At 33.4% G+C, this 23,769-nt stretch overlaps 2 protein-coding genes across 2 annotated transcripts; one reads left to right on the top strand and one right to left on the bottom strand.

Annotated features, from left to right (window-relative positions):
* Positions 1–6,291: 6,291 nt before the first annotated feature.
* Positions 6,292–13,459, bottom strand: LOC130745644 (putative F-box/LRR-repeat protein At1g56400). Its single transcript, XM_057598039.1, has 5 exons — positions 12,530–13,459; positions 12,234–12,407; positions 11,898–11,969; positions 6,478–6,756; positions 6,292–6,402 (listed from the first exon to the last, which is right to left on the bottom strand). Exons 1-5 carry the CDS (start codon positions 13,457–13,459, stop codon positions 6,292–6,294), a joined length of 1,566 nt encoding a protein of 521 aa, XP_057454022.1.
* A 3,440-nt stretch (positions 13,460–16,899) lies between these two features.
* LOC130745569 (uncharacterized) lies at positions 16,900–20,707 on the top strand. Its single transcript, XM_057597931.1, has 5 exons — positions 16,900–17,773; positions 17,864–18,240; positions 18,355–18,425; positions 19,343–19,998; positions 20,382–20,707. Exons 1-5 carry the CDS (start codon positions 16,900–16,902, stop codon positions 20,705–20,707), a joined length of 2,304 nt encoding a protein of 767 aa, XP_057453914.1.
* Positions 20,708–23,769: the final 3,062 nt, after the last annotated feature.

The raw sequence follows: 23,769 nt of genomic DNA, 5'->3' as shown, positions 1-23,769 counted from the left end.
AGTCCCTGAAAGTCTGAACAATTCTTTCCAGAAGCTACTCAGGAAAACTGAATCCCTATCAGAAACAATAGTATTAGGAAAACCATGAAGTCTCACCACTTCTTGTAAGAAGGCAGCAGCTACATCAGGAGCTGTGTAGGGGTGACTGAGAGGAACAAAATGTGCATACTTTGTCAACCTATCCACCACCACTAAGATAGTGTCCTTCCCTTTAGACTTAGGAAGCCCACCAATGAAGTCCATGGACACATCAGTCCACACTTGAGTGGGAATAGGCAAGGGTTGAAGTAATCCTGGAGGAGACAAGTTATCAACCTTGTTCTGCTGACAAACTTCACATTGAGCCACAAAATCCCTGATGTCCCCCTTCATTCCCTCCCAATAAACCACTGCAGCCAACCTCCTATAAGTTCTGAAAAAACCAGAATGTCCTCCAACCAAAGAAGCATGGAATTCCTTGCACAAGATAGGAATCTTGTTAGAAAGTTTAGGCAAAACCAACTTGCCTTTGTAATACAATCTGTGGTCTCTCAAGGTGTATCCCCTATGAGAATCAGGATCCACAATCAAATCCTGCATAATAGCCTGTAATTTATCATCGTGCATGAGTTCAGCTTGCCATTCCTCTAGATCATTAACCTTAATGACTGATAGTGCGCAATAAGAACTTCTCCTGGACATTGCATCTGCTGCTGAATTGTCCTTCCCAGGCTTGTATTGAATCTCAAAATCATAACCAGCCAGTTTGGAAATCCATTTAAACTGTTCCTCCCCCAGCACTTGTTGTTCAGTAAGGAACTTAAGACTCTTTTGATCAGTTCTGATTATAAAATGCCTACCCATGAGATAATGCCTCCATCTCTGAACAGCTCTCACCACAGCCATCAATTCTCTCACATAAACTTACTTGGCCTGACTCCTATCAGATAAGGTTGCACTCCAAAAAGCCAAAGGTTTGCCTTCTTGAGATAAAACTGCCCCTAAACCAGTTCCAGATGCATCAGTTTCCAGGACAAATACCTTGGAAAAATCTGGAACAGCAAGGGAAGGTAATTCAGTGAGAGCTTGCTTCAAGGCTTCAAAAGCCTTTTGTGGTTCTACTCCCCATAAGAAGCTGTCTTTCTTGAGTAACTGAGTCAATGGCCTGGCAATTTTGCCATAATCCCTTACAAATCTCCTGTAATATCCAGTGAGTCCTAGGAAGCCTCTTAAACTCTTCAAATCCTTAGGCACTGGCCACATCCACATTGCCTCAAGTTTCTTTGGGTCAGCAGCTACTGTTCCAGCAGAGAGTATATGGCCCAAATACTCAATTTGTTGCCTGCCAAACACACTTTTCTTTCCATTGATCTTTAGATCTTGCTGGTCCATCAATTGTAGTACTTGAGTGAGGTGAAAAACATGTTCTTCCATAGTGAGGCTGTAAACCAATATGTCATCGAAGAAGACCAAAGCATACTTCCTTAAGACTGGCCTCAGAACCTCATTCATTAGTGCTTGGAAAGTGGAAGGAGCATTAGTAAGTCCAAAAGGCATTACTATGAATTCATAATGCCCTTCATGAGTCCTAAATGCTGTCTTCTCTACATCCTCAGCCTTCATCATGATTTGGTGGTAACCAGATTTCAGGTCTATCTTGGAAAACACCTTAGCTGGGCCAATCTCATCCAACAGCTCATCTATCACAGGAATAGGAAATTTATTGGGCACTGTCACCTTATTTAATGCCCTGTAATCCACACAAAATCTCCAGCTTCCATCTTTCTTCCGAACCAAGATCACCGGGCTGGAATAAGGACTAATGCTAGGCCTTATTATGCCTGCATTCAACATCTCAGCTACAAGCTTTTCTATCTCATTCTTTTGATAATGGGGATATCTATAAGGCCTGATATTAGGAATTTGAGCCCCCTCCTTCAGGTGTATGGCATGATCATGCCTTCTATTAGGAGGTAACTCTGTAGGAGAGGCAAACAAAGTAGGGAATTGCCGCAAAACTGTCTTTAATTCAGCTGGTGTCTCCTCAGCAACTGCTTCTTCTTTCTCTAGCAGCTGGTAATGTAACATATATCCCTCCCCTTGCTGCTGTATTGTTTTGACAAAAGAGTTCATGGATACCTTTTTCTTCAAAAGCTCAGGTTCCCCTCTTAACTTCACTTTCTGGTTTCCTAACTTGAATTGCAGGGTGAGCTTCTCAAAGTTGGCCTTAATATCTCCCAACCCAGCGAGCCATTCCAGCCCCAGAACCACATCTACTCCTTTCAAATCAAAAAGATAGAAGTCCTGTACCACTTCTATGCCTTGTATCTGAATTCTTACCTGTTTGCAAACTCCTTTTCCCTCCACCTTATGCCCATCCCCAACCTCTACAGTGTATGTGGAAGTAGTTGTGACAACAAGTCCCAATTTCCTAGCCATAGCTCCTGAAATGAAGTTATGAGTTGCCCCACAATCTACAAGAACTATAATTCTGGTTCCCAACAACCCTCCCCACACCTTGAGGGACTTTCTTGTGGAAATTCCCTGTATACTGAGCAATGAGAGACGCTTGTACTCCAACACTTCTTCTGAATTTTCGAGCAACAACTCATATTCCTCCATATCAGCTCCCTCTTCCTCCTCAGCCAGCAACATGACTCTAAATTGCTTGTTTTTGCACACATGATTCTGACCAAACTTCTCCTCACACCTGAAACATTCTCCTTTCCTAATCTTTTCCCTCATCTCCTCACTTGTTAGCCTCCTAAATGGGTTGCCTCTAGGTGTTTTATTAACAGACTTGTCATTAACACTTCCACTAGAGGAATTTGATCCCTGTGTTACTGAATTTCCTCCACTCTTCACACCAGATTCAACTGTAACAGTTTTATGATAAGTTGAAGGTTTAAAATTGGACTTGTAGGAGTTATTATACCTGGCAGAACCATTGGTTCCAGCTTTGCTCACTGCCATATTCTTCTTTTCCACCATCAAAGCCTTCCTTACCATAGCAGCTAGTGTGTCAGGTTCATAGAGCTTGATTTCTGCTGAAATCTCCTCCTTTAAGCCATTGACAAATATGTCCATGAAGTTTTCTTCACCCACTCCTCTCAGCATTCCTGCAAACCTTTCAAACTGCTCCACAAACTCCTCTACACTCCCTTCTTGCTTGAGTGCCAAGATTGCTGCAAAAGGATTTGAAGCTGCTGCAAGTTGGAACCTGGCTAGCAGTGCTTCCTTGAACTTGTCCCAAGTTGTGGCAGTGTTGCTGGTTTCCCACCATTGATACCAGCTAAGTGCTTTTCCATCCAATGCAACCATAATTGCTTGGACCTTTTCTTCTTCAGTAGCTCCCTTAAGCTTGAAGTACCTTTCCAATTTCTGAATCCAACTATAGGCATCTTCATCTCCTTGGAAAACTGGAATCTCCAATTTCCTCCATCGCTCAGTGTGAGAAACCTCAGAACGCAACTCATTCACTGTATCTCCTTGAACATCACCTTCACTCTCTGTTCCTTCGATCGTTTTCTCCTCCCCTGTTCTGCGATGAAATTTCCCTGTGCGTTCTTCGCTCCCTTTCTCACTGTCACTCTTCGCAGCAAGATTCTCCACAATCTTCTCCAATGCGCGAAACCGCTCCTCAGTTCTTTCGCGCTCAATCGCGCGCTCCCGGCGCTCTTCCTCTCGAATTCGACGATCCTCTTCTCTGTCGCGACTCATCAACTCGATGAGTCTCTCGATTGCATCAACACGAGACTCCATTCTACTAGCAACCATAGAATGGTACCACAGCTCCTGGATGGAGCTCTGATACCAACAATGATGAACTCAAGAATCAACTACTGTATTATTGAGAAAACAGAGTATCAACTCTCAAGAATTGAGGTTGAACTCGAGATTACAACGATGGAAACTGGAATGCAACACAAACCCTAGCCTCTGGAATTCGAGATCCAGAATCTCCCAAATCCTAACCAACTCGATAACTGCCTCAACTGAATGACCCAATCCCTATTTATACTAATTGCTAGCTGTCTAACAGAATTGTATTGCTGACATCAGCATAACAGCTAAGCAGCTATATTAGAAGTAACCTTCTAAGGCTTACTTCCCTTATGTTTCCTAGTATATACCTTTGTAAACCTAGACTTAGGTATTTTAGGGATAGAACTATCATCAAAAGAAGAATGGGATGTATATATATCTGGTGTTAGTACCTTTAGGTGTCTAGGAATTTTGTTGTCTTGCCACTGTATTTTATGCTATCCTACTGATTCTTTAAAATATCATGATGTACGTTTGGGAACCCTTATATGATTGATTCTCCAGTCAAAATAAGAAGTTTATGCGAGTAAGTTTTTGAGATTCAGAAGGGTAAGAGAAGCTGATTCTATAGGTGTCATAATTACTTTATGAATAATAACCCTTGCACACTTATTACATCTATACTTTATGAGAGAGATAGAGATAGATTAGAGAGAAATTAGAGATGTCGACATAGATGGTGTGATAAAAAAAGAAGCGTCCTTTCTTATTCACGAATAAGACCAGTTTCTTTCTATTTTATCCATATTGTGCATTTTAAGTATACATGGCATGCCTTTCTTTTTAAGCTCCTTCTAGCCACAAAGAGGAACTCCACCACAATCATACATAGGAATAGATTGGCACAGCTTGGTATGAGTAAGTGGACATCATAGCGGCAACCATAGTTTGATCTAATAGAAAAGCAACTTTTTCTTGCTTTTACTCTAACCTTCGGTTTGAGACTTAACATCATATTCAAATACAAGTGAAGTCAATGTAATTTTGCCAAACATATTTGTGGCTATACTTACCTCCCGTTTAAACAACTTATTTGAGTTTATCTTATACCATTAGTGCTTATGCAAATTGATTGTTTGGGGGCAACTTGCTTCCCCTCTTCTCCGGTTTGTGGCACTGTTGGTGAAGATTTGGAGGGTGTTGAGGTATTTGCGAATTGCGATGACGGAGCGACGGAAGAGGGTCCAAGGAAAATCTGTGCTACAAATAAGAAGAAGGTTCTTGGAGCTTTGATTGAAGAGGTCGCCAAGATTACGGTGGTTGAGATTTCACTGGAAAAAGGTTCTTCTTTGATTCTTCCTGAAGTTCGCGTTCCGATCGTGCTTTGACAAGAGCTCGAAGGGGCTTTTTAATTGCCAAACAAGTAGGTGTTGTCCCCGTTGGTTCTGAAGAGGAAGTCATCCAGTGCTTGTCCGATCATCTTATTGCTAATCATCCGAGATTCTATGGCGATCCTTAGAGGAGTTTTTTGTGTTGGCCTGGTTTTTCTAGGGTTTGAGTTGCCCTTCTGATTTGTCTCCTTTTTGTTCCTTTCTGGTTTGTCCTATCTGCTTGTTTTGGGCTTTTTTTTCTTGAAGGTTTTCTCCTTGCGGGGGGGGGGGCGCTTGTGCTGGGGGCTTTTATTGTTTCTTTGGTTATTTTTTAGGTGTTGGGGTTGGTTGTTCTCTAGTTTGGCCTTTTTTATCCTTTTAAGGAGGTTTGGGTATCTTGGCTATTTCCTCATCTTTAGTTGAATATATTTCTTCTTTATAAAACAAATTGTGTAAATATCTCATGGTCTATTTATAAGCGATGTTGAGCTTATTTTCATAAGCTGAACTTAGCTTATGAATAAGAGTTTATGACCTACCTAATATTTTATAAAAAAAATTTCTCAAATTTGCTTATCAAATTAGAGCTTAGGCTTAATTGCACTTTTGGTCCCCCAACTATGGCCTTCCTGCGAAAATCGTCCCTAAACTTCAAAATTAGCAAAACTCGTCCCTCAACTATACACACAGTTGCACTTTTGGTCTTCCGTTAGCATTCCGTCAGAAATCTAACAGATTGCTGATGTGGTATTATTTAATAATATTTTAATTGAAAAATATTAATAATATAATTAAGAAATATAATTTTTATTTTTGGGACTAGTGACGGAGATAATCCGTCACAATTCACAATTCAGTCACCAAATTTCTTCATCTTCCTCAATATTACAGTGAGCATTTTCATCAACCTCTTTCCCTAACATCACTGGAACCTTTCCCAAAATCATCATCAAATACCCATCATCATCACCGCATATATACAAGATGAAATTTCCAGACCAATTAAAAGGAAATTAATACGTGTTTGTCATAAAAAAAATCTAAGTTATTTTTCCTAAATTCTATCATCAATCCAAAACCTAGAATCATCACCCCAAAACCCAGAATGAAGAACCCAGAATCATCACCCCAAACAAATCACCCAAAACTTCATCCCTGCCGCAACCCCCAAAACCCACTAGGGACAAGTTACGACCACAACATGGTACCAAGGAGTAGTGGCGGCGGTAGAAGTAGATCTGGCTGTTCCATCTTCAATTTTCAGAGAAACATAACCATCTTGGTTCTGCTATGGTGCACAAACACAGAGAGATGAGAATCAGTGGTACAACAAGAAGCCAACCATCACCTCTGAGATACAGACCGTTGTGAGTTTGGTTCTCCCTGCGAGGATGAGGCCGCGCGTGCGTTGAACGACGTGGTGGCAGTTGCGCGTCGCCGGTGCCACGCCGTGTCGGCCCTCCTTCCCATGCCATCCTCCAACCTCCGCGACGTCTGCGGCCCAGCACGCGGCGGGAAGTTCTCTTCGTCGCCGCAGTTCCAATTGCGTGTGCTGGAGTTGTCTGTTGTGGAGACGCTCGCCGGCGGCGGATGAACCTCCGGTGTCAAACTCCCTCATGGCTGCTATCAAACGCTCCCAGGGCTGTGACGAAATTCACATCGAACCCAGTCAGCCCATCCATAGATCTGCACAGCCAGCCACCAAGCTCCTCCCTTTCCCATGGCCGCAAGCTTCACCATCTCATCACTGTCATTTTGGTTCGCCACGCAGATCTGGTTCAGGAGGTGGCGGAGGGTATAACCCAGAGCAGAACCAAGATGGAGAAGATGGGTTCTGTTTCTAATCATTAATTTAGGGTGTAACTATGCATATAATTAATTTAGGGATGGGTTCTGGTGCAGGGAAAGGGTGAGATGGGTTATGTTTCTTAATTTAGGGATGAAGAAGATGAATGATGGGATCTGAAATTCTGGAATTTGGGTTCTGAAGGAAGAAGTTGAAGATTAATTTAGGGTTAAGATGAAAGAAGAAGATTTAATTAACTAATTCACTAATCATTAATTAATAAATAGGTATTTTTGAATTTCTTAAAAATACTTTTGTTTTTTTTTTTAAAAAAACCTACTGTTATTTAATTAAATTTTTTTTTTCAGTTAAAATTAATTAAGAAAGGCCATGTCATCATTTTCAGTTAGATTTCTGACGGAATGCTAACGGAAGACCAAAAGTGCAACTGTGTGTATAGTTGAGGGACGAGTTTTGCTAATTTTGAAGTTTAGGGACGATTTTCGCAGGAAGGCCATAGTTGGGGGACCAAAAGTGCAATTAAGCCTAGAGCTTATTGTCATAAAGGTTTAATTAAATTGTGATTTTGAGACTTGACATCATATTCAAATACAAGCGAGTTGGTTGTAACGCTTCAACTTTATTTATTTAACTTACAATATTAATGATATTAAATTAATAATGTCAGTTGATGTATTGGCGTCTATGCCACCTTCCATTTGATCAATATATTTGATTTCTTTAAAGAAAAAATTAATAATTATTTTATTTTAAATTCAAAATTTCAAAATTTATTTTATGTTCCATTGCACATGCATTGCACAGGCTAAAATTTATTACTTTAATCTAAAATGAACTGCTACACGACACAACCAACTCGACACTTGATTTCAATGAACAATTATACATAGCTTTTGATAAAATAAAAAGTTGCATGGCAATATGGCATGAAAAAAAACCTAGCTTTTCATTCAAAATCAGCGGTGCTAGCTGATTCGTATGCTTCTATTCAGATCATAGTTGTGCCATATATCATTTTCATAATCCAAAATAAGTGCTATAAGAAATAAAGTGCCATGAGGGTCAAGTGTTACCCCTCATGCAATGTCGTCTTCTTTAGCACTTCCAATAAATTTTCATTTTCAAAAATTATGTGCATTATAAATCTTAAATTAAGTTTTATTTATTTATTTTTTTTCTCTTGTAAAAAAAAATTACGTTTTACTATTTCAGTCATTAATGTGGTCATGATACAATAATTAAAATCATAGAATTTATATTAAATAAATTTTATTTTATTGTAATTGATACATACTGCATCTTAATATTAATTGCTAAAAATTTGGAATCAAATCTTCTATATATATATATGTAAAGCACACTTGAGTTTTTGCATGCACTAAATGCATTAAACCATAAAGCTCCAATAACTTTATATTAAATACATTAATAAATAACTAAAAATATTAAATAAATTAAAAAACTGAATTTTTTTGTATTATAAAAAACTATTCAACTACTTATATTAAATAATAACAACATTCATAAACTTAAAATTTACTTGAGCTTTGCATTTGACAAATCTTAAAAATTAAAATTAATAATAAAACAATACTTATTAATAAATAATTTAATACTTTCAAAATTTAAAAAAAATTCTATTTATAACTATCTCATATATATTTAAATACATATGTAAAGCAGACTTGAAAAAATAACACTAATAAATAATAAATTTATTTTGTATTAAATACATTAAATAAAAAAATTGAAAACTAAAATATAAACTACATCCAATTTATTATTCATTATATTAATTATTAATTGTAAAATTTCTCATATTTAAAAGTAAATATTAAAATTTAAAACTTTTCAATTTCTCCTATTTAAAATTAAATATTTAAAATTTAATTATTCATTACAACTTGAGGTGAATTTTTTAAAAATTATAATAATTGAAATTGACTACGTTTACATTAATGACAATAATAGATTGTTAATAATAATTTGTTTATATTCTTTACTAAATGTTAATAATAATTATAAATTAAATTTAAAATAATTTTAATTTTATTTATTAATCATAAATTGAGAAATTAAAAAAAAAACTTATTACTATTTTTTACTTATAAAATATATTTATTAATAAATAATGCGACTTGAGAGTGTTTCTCTCTTGCGTTTTGCTATATTAATATATATATATATATATATATCTTTTATCTTTCTAAAAAAAATAATGTAAAAAAAATAGTTGAAAATTTAAAAAAATGTGTCTATAAGGTATTTATTATTACTATATCAAATGCAATTATTATTTGAAAAAGATTCTTTAAATATGATTTTTGATCTATTATATAGAAGTAAAAATAACTTGAGGAAACATAACAGATAAAAATGATTATGACAAAAGGCTTTTGTACTTTGTAATTGCCACGATAACCTTTTGCTCATGCTTGATTCATTATTATTAATTTTTTTATGCTTGATTGATTATTAATAATACTACTTTTATTTTTGAAAAAATAAATAATTATAACAAAAGTTAAATAAATTTAATTTTTTTTCTCAATAGAATAGAAATATTATTAATGAGAAAAAACATGAGAACATCTTCTCATGGAATAGGCAAAAGTTCAAACTCCGTAAAGGGAATACAAAAGGAAAAAACAAAGAAAGTAGAAACAATACATCAAAAGCTAAATAGAAAAAAAAAAGGAAAAGCAAAGGCTAAAGTGTAAAAACAGTATAAAAAAATATGTTATTACAACTTATATTAAAACCTTATTACTTGGATTTTTCAAATTATTAAATAAATATATTATTAAATTTATTTTTAAGGATTAGTTATGATTAAAAAATAGAATAATAACATCTGGGGACAATTCCCCTAACTGAGTAGCAATGTTAACAACCGGATATATTACAAATCAGCCCCTCTGCAATTGAAACGATAATAATAAACCTAAAAACAGAGAACTCAAATCAATAGAATAGGTTACAACCAAAGTTTTTAAAATTAATTTAATGCTAATTATTAAATATCAATTACTAATTTTGAGTAATATTACTTTCAAATAAAATTTGAGTAATATTAATTATTTACACAAAGAGAACTTTAGTACGAACAATTTAATACACCAAAACTATTATTTTGATGTCTCAACACATTTTTTTATTATATTTATTATAAAAAATATTTTTGATATTTGGTAATTTAATTACACTATAATAATTTTTATACTATATTAAAAAAAGTGTAAATAAACCCGTGCAACGCACGGGTATTATTTCTAGTTTCATATTAAACCAGTGTGGTTATTATTTGGTCCATTAATGTGATTATGTGACAATAAAGCAATCACCATATTTAAAATAAATTTTCTTTTATTTTAATTTATACATATTGCATGTTGATATTAATGCTAAAAAAATGGAAGAAATTACCATATTAAACGAGGGTGGTCAATGGTCATTTTGTCATTTCAAGATGCTTTTTATTTGTTGGAGGGAGAATATTTTACGTATCGTTTTGTTTCTGGTTGTGTGAGTGTCTTCTACTGCATTATGTATTCCAAGTCCGAGTGCAAGATTTTTGGTGAACAGTAATCATCAGTATTTTCAAATGGCGACAAATTTTTTTATTATTATACGAGCCTATAAACTGTTATACGATTAATTATGTGAATTGCTAACAACCCCAATACCCAAATTTGTCTTCTTTATTCATCACCATCAAATTGATCAATCGTACCTATTAAATAAAGTTGATATAACTTCAACAAAAGACCCATGGAAATTGATAGCAAGAGTTATTCAATTGTTGGAGATTCCAAGTTTCAAAATCGAAACGATTTTATTGAAGTAGGCCACATTTTTCGAACATTGGTGTAGTGCTTCCTTGAGATAGTTCTTCTTGGTTAAAATGTTTGTGATTCATCATATATTTGCTTCTAAATTTTCTCTATGTTGCTTATATTTGTTAACTGATGTTAACTAATATTTTCTTATTGTGTGATCAGGGAGACACGATTCAACCATCTGTCAGGAATTTTATCCTTAAAAGATTTATATGAGATCTTACTGAGGGGCGTGTTTATTATGACTTTCACTATTTTGATGTTGTTGCAAATGGTGGACAAATTAGAACTACAAGACATTCATGTCATCTTAATTTAGAGAATGAGACCAGTGCTAGGCCTGTCATCTTTCAAACATTCTTAAAAATGGTTTTCTTTAATAAATATTTGCCGTGTAATTATAATTTCATTATTTTATATTTCATTGGGTTGATGTGTGGTGTCGGTTTTGAGCGGGACTATGAAAACAAGCTAGAGAAATTCAAATATAATGTTATAGAACTTGATATGAAACTATGAAAGGGTTACTCCTTTCAACTGCAGTGTGTATTTGTAGTGTATAGAATATTGTTTGTATAAATTAAGAGTGATATATATTTTTGTTTTGTTATTTCCGTGAGTTAGATAAAAGATTCAATGTGCTTTGTTTTGTCATTTATGTTGTGGTGGATTTGAAATCTTTCATTGCCCGTGATGATGTCCTGAAGGCTGTTGTGGTTGTTCAATTTGTTGGGGGTTAAGACTTTTAATTCGATAATATTTATGCTCAAACATTTTTTTTTTCAGAAAAAAATTAAAAAAATTATTGGAAATCAAAAGATACATACAATCCCACAAACGGGGAGGAAGATAAAGACACCGAAAACCCAAAAAAAAACCCACCTTACCAAAAACATTTAAATACTTGAGTTTATGTTAATAAATTGAAATCTCTAATTCTGTTGAAGCTATTAGAACCGACGAAATTAACCATTTTGCCATGTCATGGTGGTAGGACTCCAACCTCGCATCATCTTTCGATATATTGATAGTCATCTTTCTTAAGACTCTTCCCATAGTGATGAAATAAGTAAGCACACGAATCTCGTTTATTGATCCTTTAAAGCCCTTAATGTGCACCTCTCTAAGAGTGTATACCAAGCAACAATAAGCTCTTGCATGATCAGTCCAAAACCTCTCTGGATTAAAGTTGTCTGGTAACTCATAATCCTACATCATAAACAATAAAATCTAAGCCACTAAAATTTACACAAGCGCAAAACTAGTTAATCCAAAAATGGGCAATTGCTTCGCAATGACATTTTTATAATATTATATTTGTACCTCTTAAATTTTTTATATCATCTTCTCTAATAAGACATTTTTAATTTTACTCAATTGTTTTAATTTTTTTTCTTCAACCCATGTTCCATTTTTTCATGATCCTTATCAGCAGATGCATATAAAATCAGATTAAATATATGAAATGCTTACCAACAATTTATTTGGGAGACCCAATTCGATAATGAGATGCTCTAATTCAGAGCAGGTATTAAGTAAGAACGTGATTCCTAAAAACTCGTTTTGATCCAAAGAGGTCTTCATTATCAAACTCCTCACACTCAAGCTACGTGGCATTCGGAGAAAGCATCCCCCAGTGGGAACAACCTAAGCGTATCAAATCAACACAAAATGTTAAACAATGGATATCAACCTTTGTATATATATTTTTTTATTGAAACCAAATAGAATAGTAAGTAGATATATTCCAAAAAGGAGATAAAACATACCTGAAGGAAGTAATTGCCCACAGTCAAAGCCCTAACACCAGAGATATTTTCCAGCAGTTTGTAGAGAAAAAGAGCACGCCCTTCATACTCAATACAGAAATCAAGAACTTCTTCTTCCATGACAAGGGAACGTATGTTAATGACCAAAGAATCATTATTTAACCCGGAATAATAGAAATATCCTAAGTTTGGAGCATTGACTATAAAATAACGACCATTAGATCTAAACATGCATCTGTCCACAACCAACTTTCTCAACCTTGGGTTTTCCTCCCCTAAATCAAAGTCATCTGAATTCCAGCACCTCTTGAGACTTAAACTCTCAAGTGCCCCGCAATTTGACAACAAGGTTTTAATAGTACTGAGTTTCACTTCCATCCAGCCCAAAGAAATTTCTTTGAGTGCATGAAAGTTAAGAAACTCAGTCTCAACAAAGTTGCATGAGAATAACTTCAAAGATTCGAGGCAAGTGTGGCTATAAACATGTGCTGGCAATTCAAACAAGGCCTCCTGATTAATATAATTAGTAGTAGAGTAACAATCCAATGTTGGGTCACAAAAGTCCAACTCCAACTCCTTCACCTTGTGGTTTGTGGCAAAGACAATGCATTTTCTGACAACCCTCTTAGCTATTCCAGGCATTGATAATTTCAAAGAGAACTTATCCACGAGAGTTTCTCTGTGATTAGAAATCCAAAGCGTAACAAACTCCAGAAAATCCTTTCTTTGGGCTTGTCTGATTTGACAGGTTTTATCATCTTTGACAAAAAACACTTCGTCAAACTCTATGTTGGAAGTACACTTAAAAATGTCTATCCAACTTTTAGAGAGGATTGAGGTTCTTACGGCTTCCTTGAACGGTATCAAGGAAACAATCATGGAGAGTAAAGAGTGAGGCAATAAGCTAAGCATGTCTGTGCTAGGTGCCATGACTAAGTATTTGAATTGCAGCAAGCCTTTTCTATAAAAATACTCTAAGGTATGCTTTAATGCAGAATGAAGAAAAGATAGTGCAAGCCGCAACCTTATATAAATGTGTATGTTGTATTTGTTATGAATAAAGTCTAAGCAAATGGTGGAAGATAGGAGAAGAGAGGAGTAAGAGGTAGAGAGAAACAAGACTCAGAGAGAATACTGTGGAATGGGAGTAGTCTGCTAGATGCAGCCTTTACTCATATATATATACTATTAGGACTTGAGGGGTAGTACAAAGTACAAGGTGTAGTACAAAGATAATGGGTCTGACCCATATGGTCATTCATTCATAACACTTCCCCTGGATGACCATATCTTAATTAGCCATTATAATCTATATACTTTAGAAAAGAGGAAGGTTGTGAGCCCCACCTCCATGACTTGGCACTCCAAGACCCACTCTCCACCACCCCCCTCTTTACATGACAAGTGTCACCTCCTAATTATTTTGGACCTCAATTGTAAAAGCCCAATTACGTATTTCAGTTTTTAGCCCATTAATCAAAGAATGAGGTTTTTCATTTTATGGTGTAATGACTCTTAATTTGTTTCCAAGCTTCAGATGCAAAAACAATAAAAACGTAATAATTTTCACCTATGCGTTTTAAATCAAATTGAATGCAAATTATGTAAATGCATTGACCAAAACTTAATCAAAATAATAATTAAATGGTGTTGATTTGAACTATTCATTAGGCGGTGTAAAAGTGATATATAGTAGTAGAAATTGAAGGAATATTGAGTAAATCAGTAAATGCATTGACCAATCTAAGAATTTGCAAATGACATTGAAATCATTCCTTATTTACAATTTCCGTCAATTCAGCGTTTCAAAAATGGTGGAATTAATTCAGGTTGCTATATTTCCTTCAAACTTTTACACCGCCTACTACTATAATAATTAAATGGTTTTCATTTTATGTTATATAATTGAAGGCATTGACCAAATCATATTTATTGTTTTACGACCATTGATTCCAGATACAGCAATAATTGTTGCTATATTTGTTTTTTTTAAACCCCATTAATTATAATTAAATAGATTTTATTGAATTTACTAATTATTTAAGGAAATTAATATTCGTGTATTAATTGATTAATATATAATTGCCTCAAAATATTTGTTTTTTTTAAACCCCATTAATTATAATTAAATAGATTTTAATGCATTTAATAATTATTTAAGGAAATTAATATTAATACATTCAATTTCATCATAAAAAAAATTTAAGTGCGTTAGAAACTTATATGGTTATATTTTTTCAATGGAAAAAAAATTGTTTAAAATAATTAATTACTTATTAAATAAATTATTTATTTATTTATGTTTCAAAAAGTCAATTATTTATTTATTTAAGGAAATATATATTTTGAATTATTTATTTATTTCCTTTAATTTTATTATATAAACCAGTTACTAATATTAATTTAAAATCAACTCATAAAAGACATTAAATAATCATCAGAATAAAGGCTTTAATTTAAAAACAACAATCAACTATTTTCCTTTTCATAATTTAAAAGCATAATTTTAATTTTTTTAATTAGAAGTATTTTATTACGCATCAATACTAGGACAATTATCGAAAAAAGTCATGCAATGAATATAGAGCTATAATTATTATTGACTTTTTTTAGACTTAATGGTTCTAATTTTAAATAAATATTTAAAATTATTTAAGATTATGAAATAAGTAATCTGTATATTCAAGGTAAAATACCTTGATTGGAATACATTTAATGCTAATTATTATTTAAAAACAATAATCAACTATTTTCCTTTTTAAGCCTAATTTTAATTGAAAAAATAAAAGTATTTTCGTACACATCAATACTACGTAAATTATGGAAAAAGTCATGCAATTAATATAGAGCTATAATTATTATGGACTTTATTTAGTATTAATCGTTCAAATTTTAAATAAATAATTAAGGGGTGCAGATGCTAAAATAAGTAATCAAGGTATTTAAGGTAATTACTAATGGAATACATTTAATGCTAATTACAATTTAAAAACAACAATCAGCTATTTTCCTTTTTAAGCATGAATTCAATTAAAATAATTTTATTACACCAATACTAGGTCAATTATCGACAATGTCATGCAATAAATGTACAGCTTTAATTACTATTGCCTTTATTGAGAATTAATCATTCGAAATTTAAAGCAAAAATTAAGGTGAATAGTCTATTCTAAAATAACTAATCATAGTGTAATTTTATTCCTAATTATACAATTAATTTCTAAAAAGTCAAATTAAGTACGTGGGTGGAAAATTATGAAATCAAGTTGATTGTATTCCACCATTACACAGCAATAGCAATATATATAGATACCTCCTTACTCATAGCACAACACCAAACTCATCTCCAGCACAACACAAATTGGTTTTTCAACATTTTGCTTTTTTTTCTTCTCTACCCGAAAATTCAATAACTGATGTTGGAACACTTAGCAGCGATGAAGATGTTTCAGGTTGTTTTAATTTTCTATTTCTTTATCATTTCATAACATTTTTAATATCTACCATGGTTACTGTATTGGTTTCTATCTCATTACATATTAAACACTTGGCATCACGAATGTGTTTTTAAATATAGATGCAGACAACGATGTTTGTGAAGACAATGAACCATTACAAGATCCAATTCCTGAGATCCCTGAAAATATTGTTCTGTTGCTTAAAAAGGCTGAAGATACAGGTTCATAATTTCATTTATTTTAATCTATTAAATTTTTTCATGATTTAATATAAGATCGTAGTTATAATATACTAAAACCTCATTCTACACTAAATGCAGAAATACTTGACTTTGGTGATCCTACATGTATTTGTTTCTACTGTAATGCTCTAATGTGGCCTAATGAGAAAACTGGGAAAATAAAAAGCTCTGGCCAAGCTGCATTTTCATTGTGTTGTTTGAAAGGGAAAGCTACCTTGCCTTTTCTACGCAATCCTCCATCGTTACTAATGGATTTATGGACAGACAAAGATCCTAGAGCTACAAATTTTAAGGAAAATATCAGAGCATATAACAGCATGTTCGCATTTACCTCTATGGGTGGTAAGGTTCAATCTTCTATCAATGACGGAAGAGGCCCTCCACAGTTTGTTTTAAGCGGACAAAACTATCATCGGATTGGAACCTTAATTCCGCAAGTAGGGCAACCCCCAAAATTTGCTCAATTGTATATGTATGATACACGGAACGAAACAGCGAATCGGATGAGAGTGCTTAGGTAATCCAAAAGTTTAATATTATACGTTTTGTCCTTATATATTATGCTGTCTATATATCTATGAGTAATTATTTGACGTATTTTTTAAACATAATGCAGCTCCAATGGATCTGGAAAAGGGCTTGATACTTCATTAGTTGAAGATTTAAAAAAATGATTGACCAAAATAACGTACTTGCTAGAGTTTTTCGGCAGGTTCGTGATCATCTATCTTCTGATGAAACTTCTCAGCTCTCTGTGCGTCTATTTCGAGCAAGGGGAAAGGATCCTAGAACTTACAATATGCCAACGGCTGATGAGGTCGCAGCTTTGATCGTTGGTGACTTTGATGATATGGAATTTGGTAGGGATGTTGTTGTCAAATTAAGAGATGGTTTCTTGACCAAAATCCATGAAACGCATACTGCATTCATCCCCTTGCAGTACCCTTTACTTTTTCCATATGGTGAAGATGGTTTTCGGGAAGACATTCCTATTAGTGAACTATTCAGGAACATGGGTACTTATAAAAGGCACACTGTTTCTCTAAGGAAATTCATTGCATTTCGCCTCCAGACTAGAAATAATGAGTTTGGTACAGTTTTAAATTCAAGGAGATTGTTTCAACAATTTGTGGTGGACACTTATACTATGGTTGAAGCTAATCGACTTTCTTACTTAAAGCGTAACCAAAAAACAATCAGAGCTGATTATTTAAATGGTGTAGCAGAGGCAATTGACAATGGAGAAACCGATCCCTCATCAGTTGGAAAGCGAATTATCTTACTGCCTTCTTTTACAGGTGGTCGCCGCTATATGTTTAATAACTGTCAAGATGCAATGGCTATTTGCAAAAAAATTGGTTATCCAGATTTATTTATAACGGCTACTTGCAATTCTGGATGGGGTGAGATTCAGAGGTTTGTCCGTCACAGAAATTTAAAGGCAGAAGACAGGCCAGATATTTGTGTACGTGTTTTTAAGATGAAGCTTGACAACCTAATGTATGATTTAAAGAAAGGAAAGAAATTTGGAAAGGTTGATGCGGGTAAGTTCATTCGTTTGTTATTTCATTTGTTTTTTCAGTAATTTTTTTTCATTAATATGTTTAACTTTCATCATATCTCTTTTATGTCAGGAATGTACACGGTAGAATTTCAAAAGCGTGGGTTACCTCATGCACACATACTTTTGTGGCTTCCACCTCAACACAAAATTAAAAAAATTGAGGATATAGACAAACATGTTTCTGCAGAGCTTCCTGATCCTAAAGTTTATCCAAATTTATACAAGGCGGTATCATCATACATGATGCATGGTCCATGTGGTGTTGTTGACCCTAAGTCAGTTTGCATGGTCGATGGAAAGTGTTCTAAACACTTTCCAAAAAAATTCCAGAATTGCACAACAGTTGATGATGATGGTTATCCAATTTATAAAAGAAGAAGAACTGGGATTACAATTTTGAAGAAAGGAGTTCCTCTCGATAATGGTTTTGTTGTTCCTTATAACCCGGTCTTGCTTATGCGCTATCAATGACACATCAATGTTGAGTACTGCAATAAGTCGAATGCTATAAAATATCTTTTCAAGTACATTAACAAAGGACCTGATAGAGTCAATGTTCAGATATCCAATGGTGGTACCAGTGCTGACAACTCTGAACAACAAGATGAAATCAAGCAATATTATGATTGCAGGTAATTTTCCGAGTCACAAATATGTTTTACTATAGAAATTAATTGAGTTATTGTTTGTTTATTCTTGCATTGAATGCATAAATTCCTCCAACAATTGTGCGTGAAAAAAAATTAAGTAATTGATTAAAACCATCTTAAGATGAAAACATGAAATTTCGTAAGCTAATGTAGTGGAAAAAAATGGTAAAGGATTTTTATTCCATAACTCTCTGATTTGGCTTCACATTATTTATTCATCAAGAAAGAATAATAATTTATAGTCTAAGAATTGATATATACAAATTAGAGGCTTGATGTCTGGATTATAACAAGTTAGATTATTTCCACTTTATGATCATAAAATGGTTTCCACAGTTCCGGGCATAATAAGGTTTTAGCCTTTATGATCATAAAATGGTTCAATAAAGGAGTACCTTATTTAATCAGCTATCACATCCCAAAGCCTATAGTTAGCTAATTAAAGTATAGTCACAAAAGTAAGCAGTAAAATTATTAGAGAAATGAAAACAGTTTATTAATTCAGATAGTTTAGAGACGAATTCCCACAAATCTTCAAAATCTTTCTTCAGGTATCCAGCAAAAATTTCATTCAATAGGTCCTAAAACTGAAGATTTCAACCATCTGAGAAGGAACTAATCACATAATAATTGGAGCCTTCTCAGTCATAGTTTGGACATCTGATGCCAGTATCTTCTGTATAAAGCTTTCAACTGTACAATGAAAAATTGACACAAGTAAGATGAAAAAATCCATTTAGTGAAGTGAGCCAGGAAAACTCTCAATAACATTAGAAGAGAAGTTTAAAACTAACATAACACAATATAAAAATTTAGCTAAAATGGAGCTACCATATAACATGAGTTTATGATTAATATCATTTGAATTGAGTTCTTTACTCCTCAAATTAATTTTGCAGGTACCTTACTCCATGTGAAGCCGCGTGGAGAACATTCAAATATGATATTCATGATAGGTGGCCTCCAGTGTTGAGATTAGAATTTCATCTTCCAAACCAACAAAGTGTTTTATTCAAAGAGAATGACGATTTGGAAGTTGTGAAGGAAAACTCAACTAAAAAGGGCACTCAATTCTTGGCATGGATGGATGCCAACAAGAAGTACTCGGAGGGGAGAAATCTCACATATGCAGAATTTCCTTCCAAGTTTGTGTACAACAAAAAATCAACAATATGGCTTCCTAGGAAAAGAGGCATTTCTCTTGGTCGCTTGCAATTTATTGCTTCTGGAATGGGAGAAAATTACTACATGCGTGTTTTATTAAATAGGCAAAAAGGTTGTGACAGTTTTAAAAGCATAAGAACTGTAAAGGGTGTTGTTTATCCCACATTCTGCGATGCATGCGAAGCGATGGGATTACTGGAGGATGACCGACAGTATGTTGATGCAATTTCAATTGCAAGTGAGCTTGGTTCCGGATCTCAACTAAGGAAATTAATTACCAGAATGCTGATGACAAACTTGATTTCTAGGCCACAAGAAGTTTGGAGAAAGTCTTGGACTCTTTTAAGTGATGGGATTTTATATGACAGAAGAAAAGCACTCAACATTCCAGGTATTTCATCAAAATTATTTTTAAACCCATAATTAGATTTTTTTTATCCCTTAAGAAGTAGTATGCATGTATTTTTTTAACATGTATAATTCTAGAACGTTGGAATAACTTGATTTCCGTATTTGTTTAACATATTGTTGGAATAACTTGATTTAACATGTATAGTCGTTCTGTGTTTAATGTCCAGAAGATAAAACTACTACCAGATTATAAAAATAATTCTAAATTGAAATTATCAAAATATGGTGAGTGTGATTAGGAATGTAACTTAAAGTTGTGTAAATTCATTTTCTTTCTCACCATGTAAAAAAAATCAAAATTGAAGCATTTAAATTAATTTTCTAATTTAAATTATTTACCTTATTTCACTTAATTTCATTCAGATCTTCGTATAGAGGATGAAGAATTACAGAACTTATGTCTGATTGAGATTGAAAAAATATTGCAAGGCAATGGAAGGTCACTGAAGGAATTTCCATGTTTACCATACCCTAAATTTTCAGAAATTCATAATTTTGAAAATAGATTCATTGCAGATGAGTTGAATTATAATAGGGATGAAATGGTAAAGATTCATGATGAATTGGTCGGTTCTCTTACTTCAGAGCAAGAGATTGTTTATAAGAATGTTTTGGATGCTGTTTTGTCTGATAACGGTGGATTATTTTTTCTATATGGTTTTGGAGGAACTGGAAAAACATTTTTCTAGAATACATTATCTGCTGCTTTGCGTTCAAGGGGCCTTATCGTCTTAAATGTCGCATCTAGCGGAATTGCATCGCTATTGTTACCTGGAGGTAGAACTGCTCATTCAAGGTTTTCTATTCCTATTTCAATAAATGAGATTTCAACCTGTAATCTTTGTCACGGTTCCCCAAAAGCTGAATTATTGAAAAAAGCAAGCCTAATTATTTGGGATGAGACACCTATGTTAAACAAACATTGCTTTGAAGCTTTAGACAGATCTCTTAATGACATTATGAAGACTCGGTTTACCCATGGTTATGACATTCCATTCGGAGGTAAAGTTGTGGTACTAGGAGGCGACTTTAGACAAATACTTCCAGTTATTTCCAAAGGAAGTCGTTCAGAAATTGTCGGTCCAGCTATCAATTCTTCATATTTGTGGAAGCATTGCAAGGTAATGAAGCTGACTATTAATATGAGATTGCAAAATGCTACATCGACTTCTTCAGCAGCAGAAATAAAAGAGTCTGCTGATTGGTTGCTTCAAGTGGGAGATGGTACAGTTAAAACGATTGATGAGGAAGAAACACTTATTGAGATTCCTCCAGATCTTCTCATTGAACAGTGTAAGGAACCGTTGCTTGAATTAGTTAATTTTGCATATCCAAAACTTGCACATAATTTGCAAAAAATTCATTCTTCCAAGAAAGAGCGATCCTTGCACCAACACTTGAATGTGTAGAGGAAATCAACAACTTTATGTTAGGAATGATTCCTGGTGATGAAACAGAATATTTGAGTTGTGATACTCCGTGCAAGTCAGACGAAGATTCGGGTGTCAATGCAGAATGGTTTACATCTGAATTCTTAAATGATTTCAAATGCTCTGGAATTCCAAACCATGCAATTAAACTGAAAGCTGGTGTCCCTATCATGCTCATTCGAAACATAGACCAAGCTGCAGGGTTGTGTAATGGCACTCGAATGATAATCAATGTTTTGACTAAATATATAATTGTTGCTACTGTTTTAAATGGAAACAATATGGGTGAAACAGCATTTATTCCAAGGATGAGTTTAACTCCATCTAATTCTGACATTCCATTCAAATTCCAGCGTAGACAATTCCCTGTTGCTTTATGTTTTGCAATGACTATAAATAAAAGTCAGGGGCAATCTTTATCTCATGTTGGATTGTATTTGCCAAGGCCTGTCTTTACTCACGGGCAGCTATATGTTGCACTTTCTAGAGTTAAATCTAGAAAAGGGTTGAAGATGCTTATCATAGATGACGAAGGAGTTGTATCAAACACTACACGCAACGTAGTGTATCAAGAAGTCTTTGATAATATTTGACATGTAAGTTTTTATTTATCTTATAAGTAATTTCAATTTAAATGCTAGAAATATAAAAACTGATATGGGTATTATATTTATTGTTATATAGCAAAAAAAGATATCAAGCAAGTTATTGATCATCTAATTTGAAGGTATAATGACGTTTCTATAAGGTTAGTTTACCACTTTCAAATTATACACAGTTTATATTTGTATTAGTTACTGATTATTACACTAATAATTTTTTCTTCCTTTCTAGGTTATATAGCACAAATATGCTTGATTGACAACAAGCTCCGTTATGATGTCTTTAACATTAATCATGGACTACAAATGCTATAGGGTTCATGTTGTTGTCATTGTTATGTTTATCTTATTTCAATTGTCATGTAATGCATTACTTAAAAATGTGTTTTTTATTACTATTCAAGTAATGACACTTTGAGGTATCTACAAACCTCATCGAATAAATATTTTTACTGTGGTCAATTCATCTACATGTTTGTGACATATGTTTTATTCCATATCTTTAATAATTACTCAAAAGAGACTAAACTAAGTTTAAAACGCATTACTACTGATTTATCTTTAAAATAAATTTAATCGCCGTGCAACGCATGGGTAAAGAACACTAGTATTAATGATATCAATTTTCTTTTGATTTGAATTATTCATTGTAATTCATCTTCATAATTAGTCTTTATTGTTAGTCAATTCGTTGATTTTTTTTAATGGCATTCAATGAGAATAATTTAATTTTTAGTCATTATTCACTATTTGTTTTTAGTCATTATTCACACCAAATATTATATTTGCCTGATAAAGATTTTTTTTCCTTCTTCATATCTGTAACTTTTTTTTTTAATATATGTTATATTTTTTTTAATATATGTTATATTTGAGGTTCTCTCTGTTTGACCAATTCTATCTCTTTCTTCTAGGATTTGTTACAAATTCAAATGTCGATGACATTTAAAACATAATAACATTATTGGCTCAAAGGGTTTGAATTCAAATCCATATAATATCTCATAAATTAAACCCATTTTGTAATTGAATGATCAAATTTTGGTATTCGGAATGATAACATTTTGGCAATCTTTGTTTTTACATCAATTTTCTTTTGATTTCTTTTTACCTCTATAGTTTCGTTAATTCGTTGTCTTGTTATCTTTTTATTTTATTTTACTTTTATAAATTATATGTATTAAATGTTCATTTCATAGCTTCTTTTTTTTGCTTTTATTGGTGGTAAATGGCATCATAAGCACTAGATCAATTTTACATACTGTTATTGAAATATTTTGTGAAGCAAATATTTCATTTAACATGATAAAAAGTTGTAATTCTTTATTATCATATTGTCCCTGAAGGACATGTAATGATATTGTATGGTGACTTTATAAGAGGTTATGAAAATGCATGGTAATTTGGTGGTAACTCACACTTGAGGGGGTTAACATTGAGAATTCAAGTGTGATTTAGAGACTCCTATTTTGACCTCTCCAATTTTTCCAACTAGTGATATTAAAGTATGAAGATAAAAATGTGAAAATCCCTGAAGGATTTAAAATGCGAGAAAATATTCTTTGAAATATTGAAGCATTATTTTGATTAGCGAAGTTCTTCATATTAAAACAAGTGATTGTGATTGGCATATGACCGGTTAGACCATCCCGAGTCTTATGATGTGAAAGTCTATTTTTCAGATGAAAACTAAAATTGTGGCAAAGTAAGAGAAATTTC

This window comes from Lotus japonicus, chromosome 1 (assembly GCF_012489685.1).
Source record: "Lotus japonicus ecotype B-129 chromosome 1, LjGifu_v1.2".
Taxonomy (NCBI): domain Eukaryota; kingdom Viridiplantae; phylum Streptophyta; class Magnoliopsida; order Fabales; family Fabaceae; genus Lotus; species Lotus japonicus.
This window is presented reverse-complemented; position numbering and strand designations above follow the sequence as displayed.

What these genes read in the sequence shown, in the direction of transcription:
- LOC130745644 (XM_057598039.1), bottom strand. Translation starts at nt 13,459, where the DNA reads ATGGCACCTAGCACAGACATGCTTAGCTTATTGCCTCACTCTTTACTC. An exon ending in TGGGCAATTACTTCCTTCAG is followed by an intron (nt 12,408 to 12,529) that starts GTATGTTTTATC and finishes TGATACGCTTAG; the next exon opens with GTTGTTCCCACTGGGGGATG. An exon ending in GTCTCCCAAATAAATTGTTG is followed by an intron (nt 11,970 to 12,233) that starts GTAAGCATTTCA and finishes TTTATGATGTAG; the next exon opens with GATTATGAGTTACCAGACAA.
- LOC130745569 (XM_057597931.1), top strand. Translation starts at nt 16,900, where the DNA reads ATGATTGACCAAAATAACGTACTTGCTAGAGTTTTTCGGCAGGTTCGT. An exon ending in ATTTGGAAAGGTTGATGCGG is followed by an intron (nt 17,774 to 17,863) that starts GTAAGTTCATTC and finishes CTTTTATGTCAG; the next exon opens with GAATGTACACGGTAGAATTT. An exon ending in TTGTTGTTCCTTATAACCCG is followed by an intron (nt 18,241 to 18,354) that starts GTCTTGCTTATG and finishes GTCAATGTTCAG; the next exon opens with ATATCCAATGGTGGTACCAG.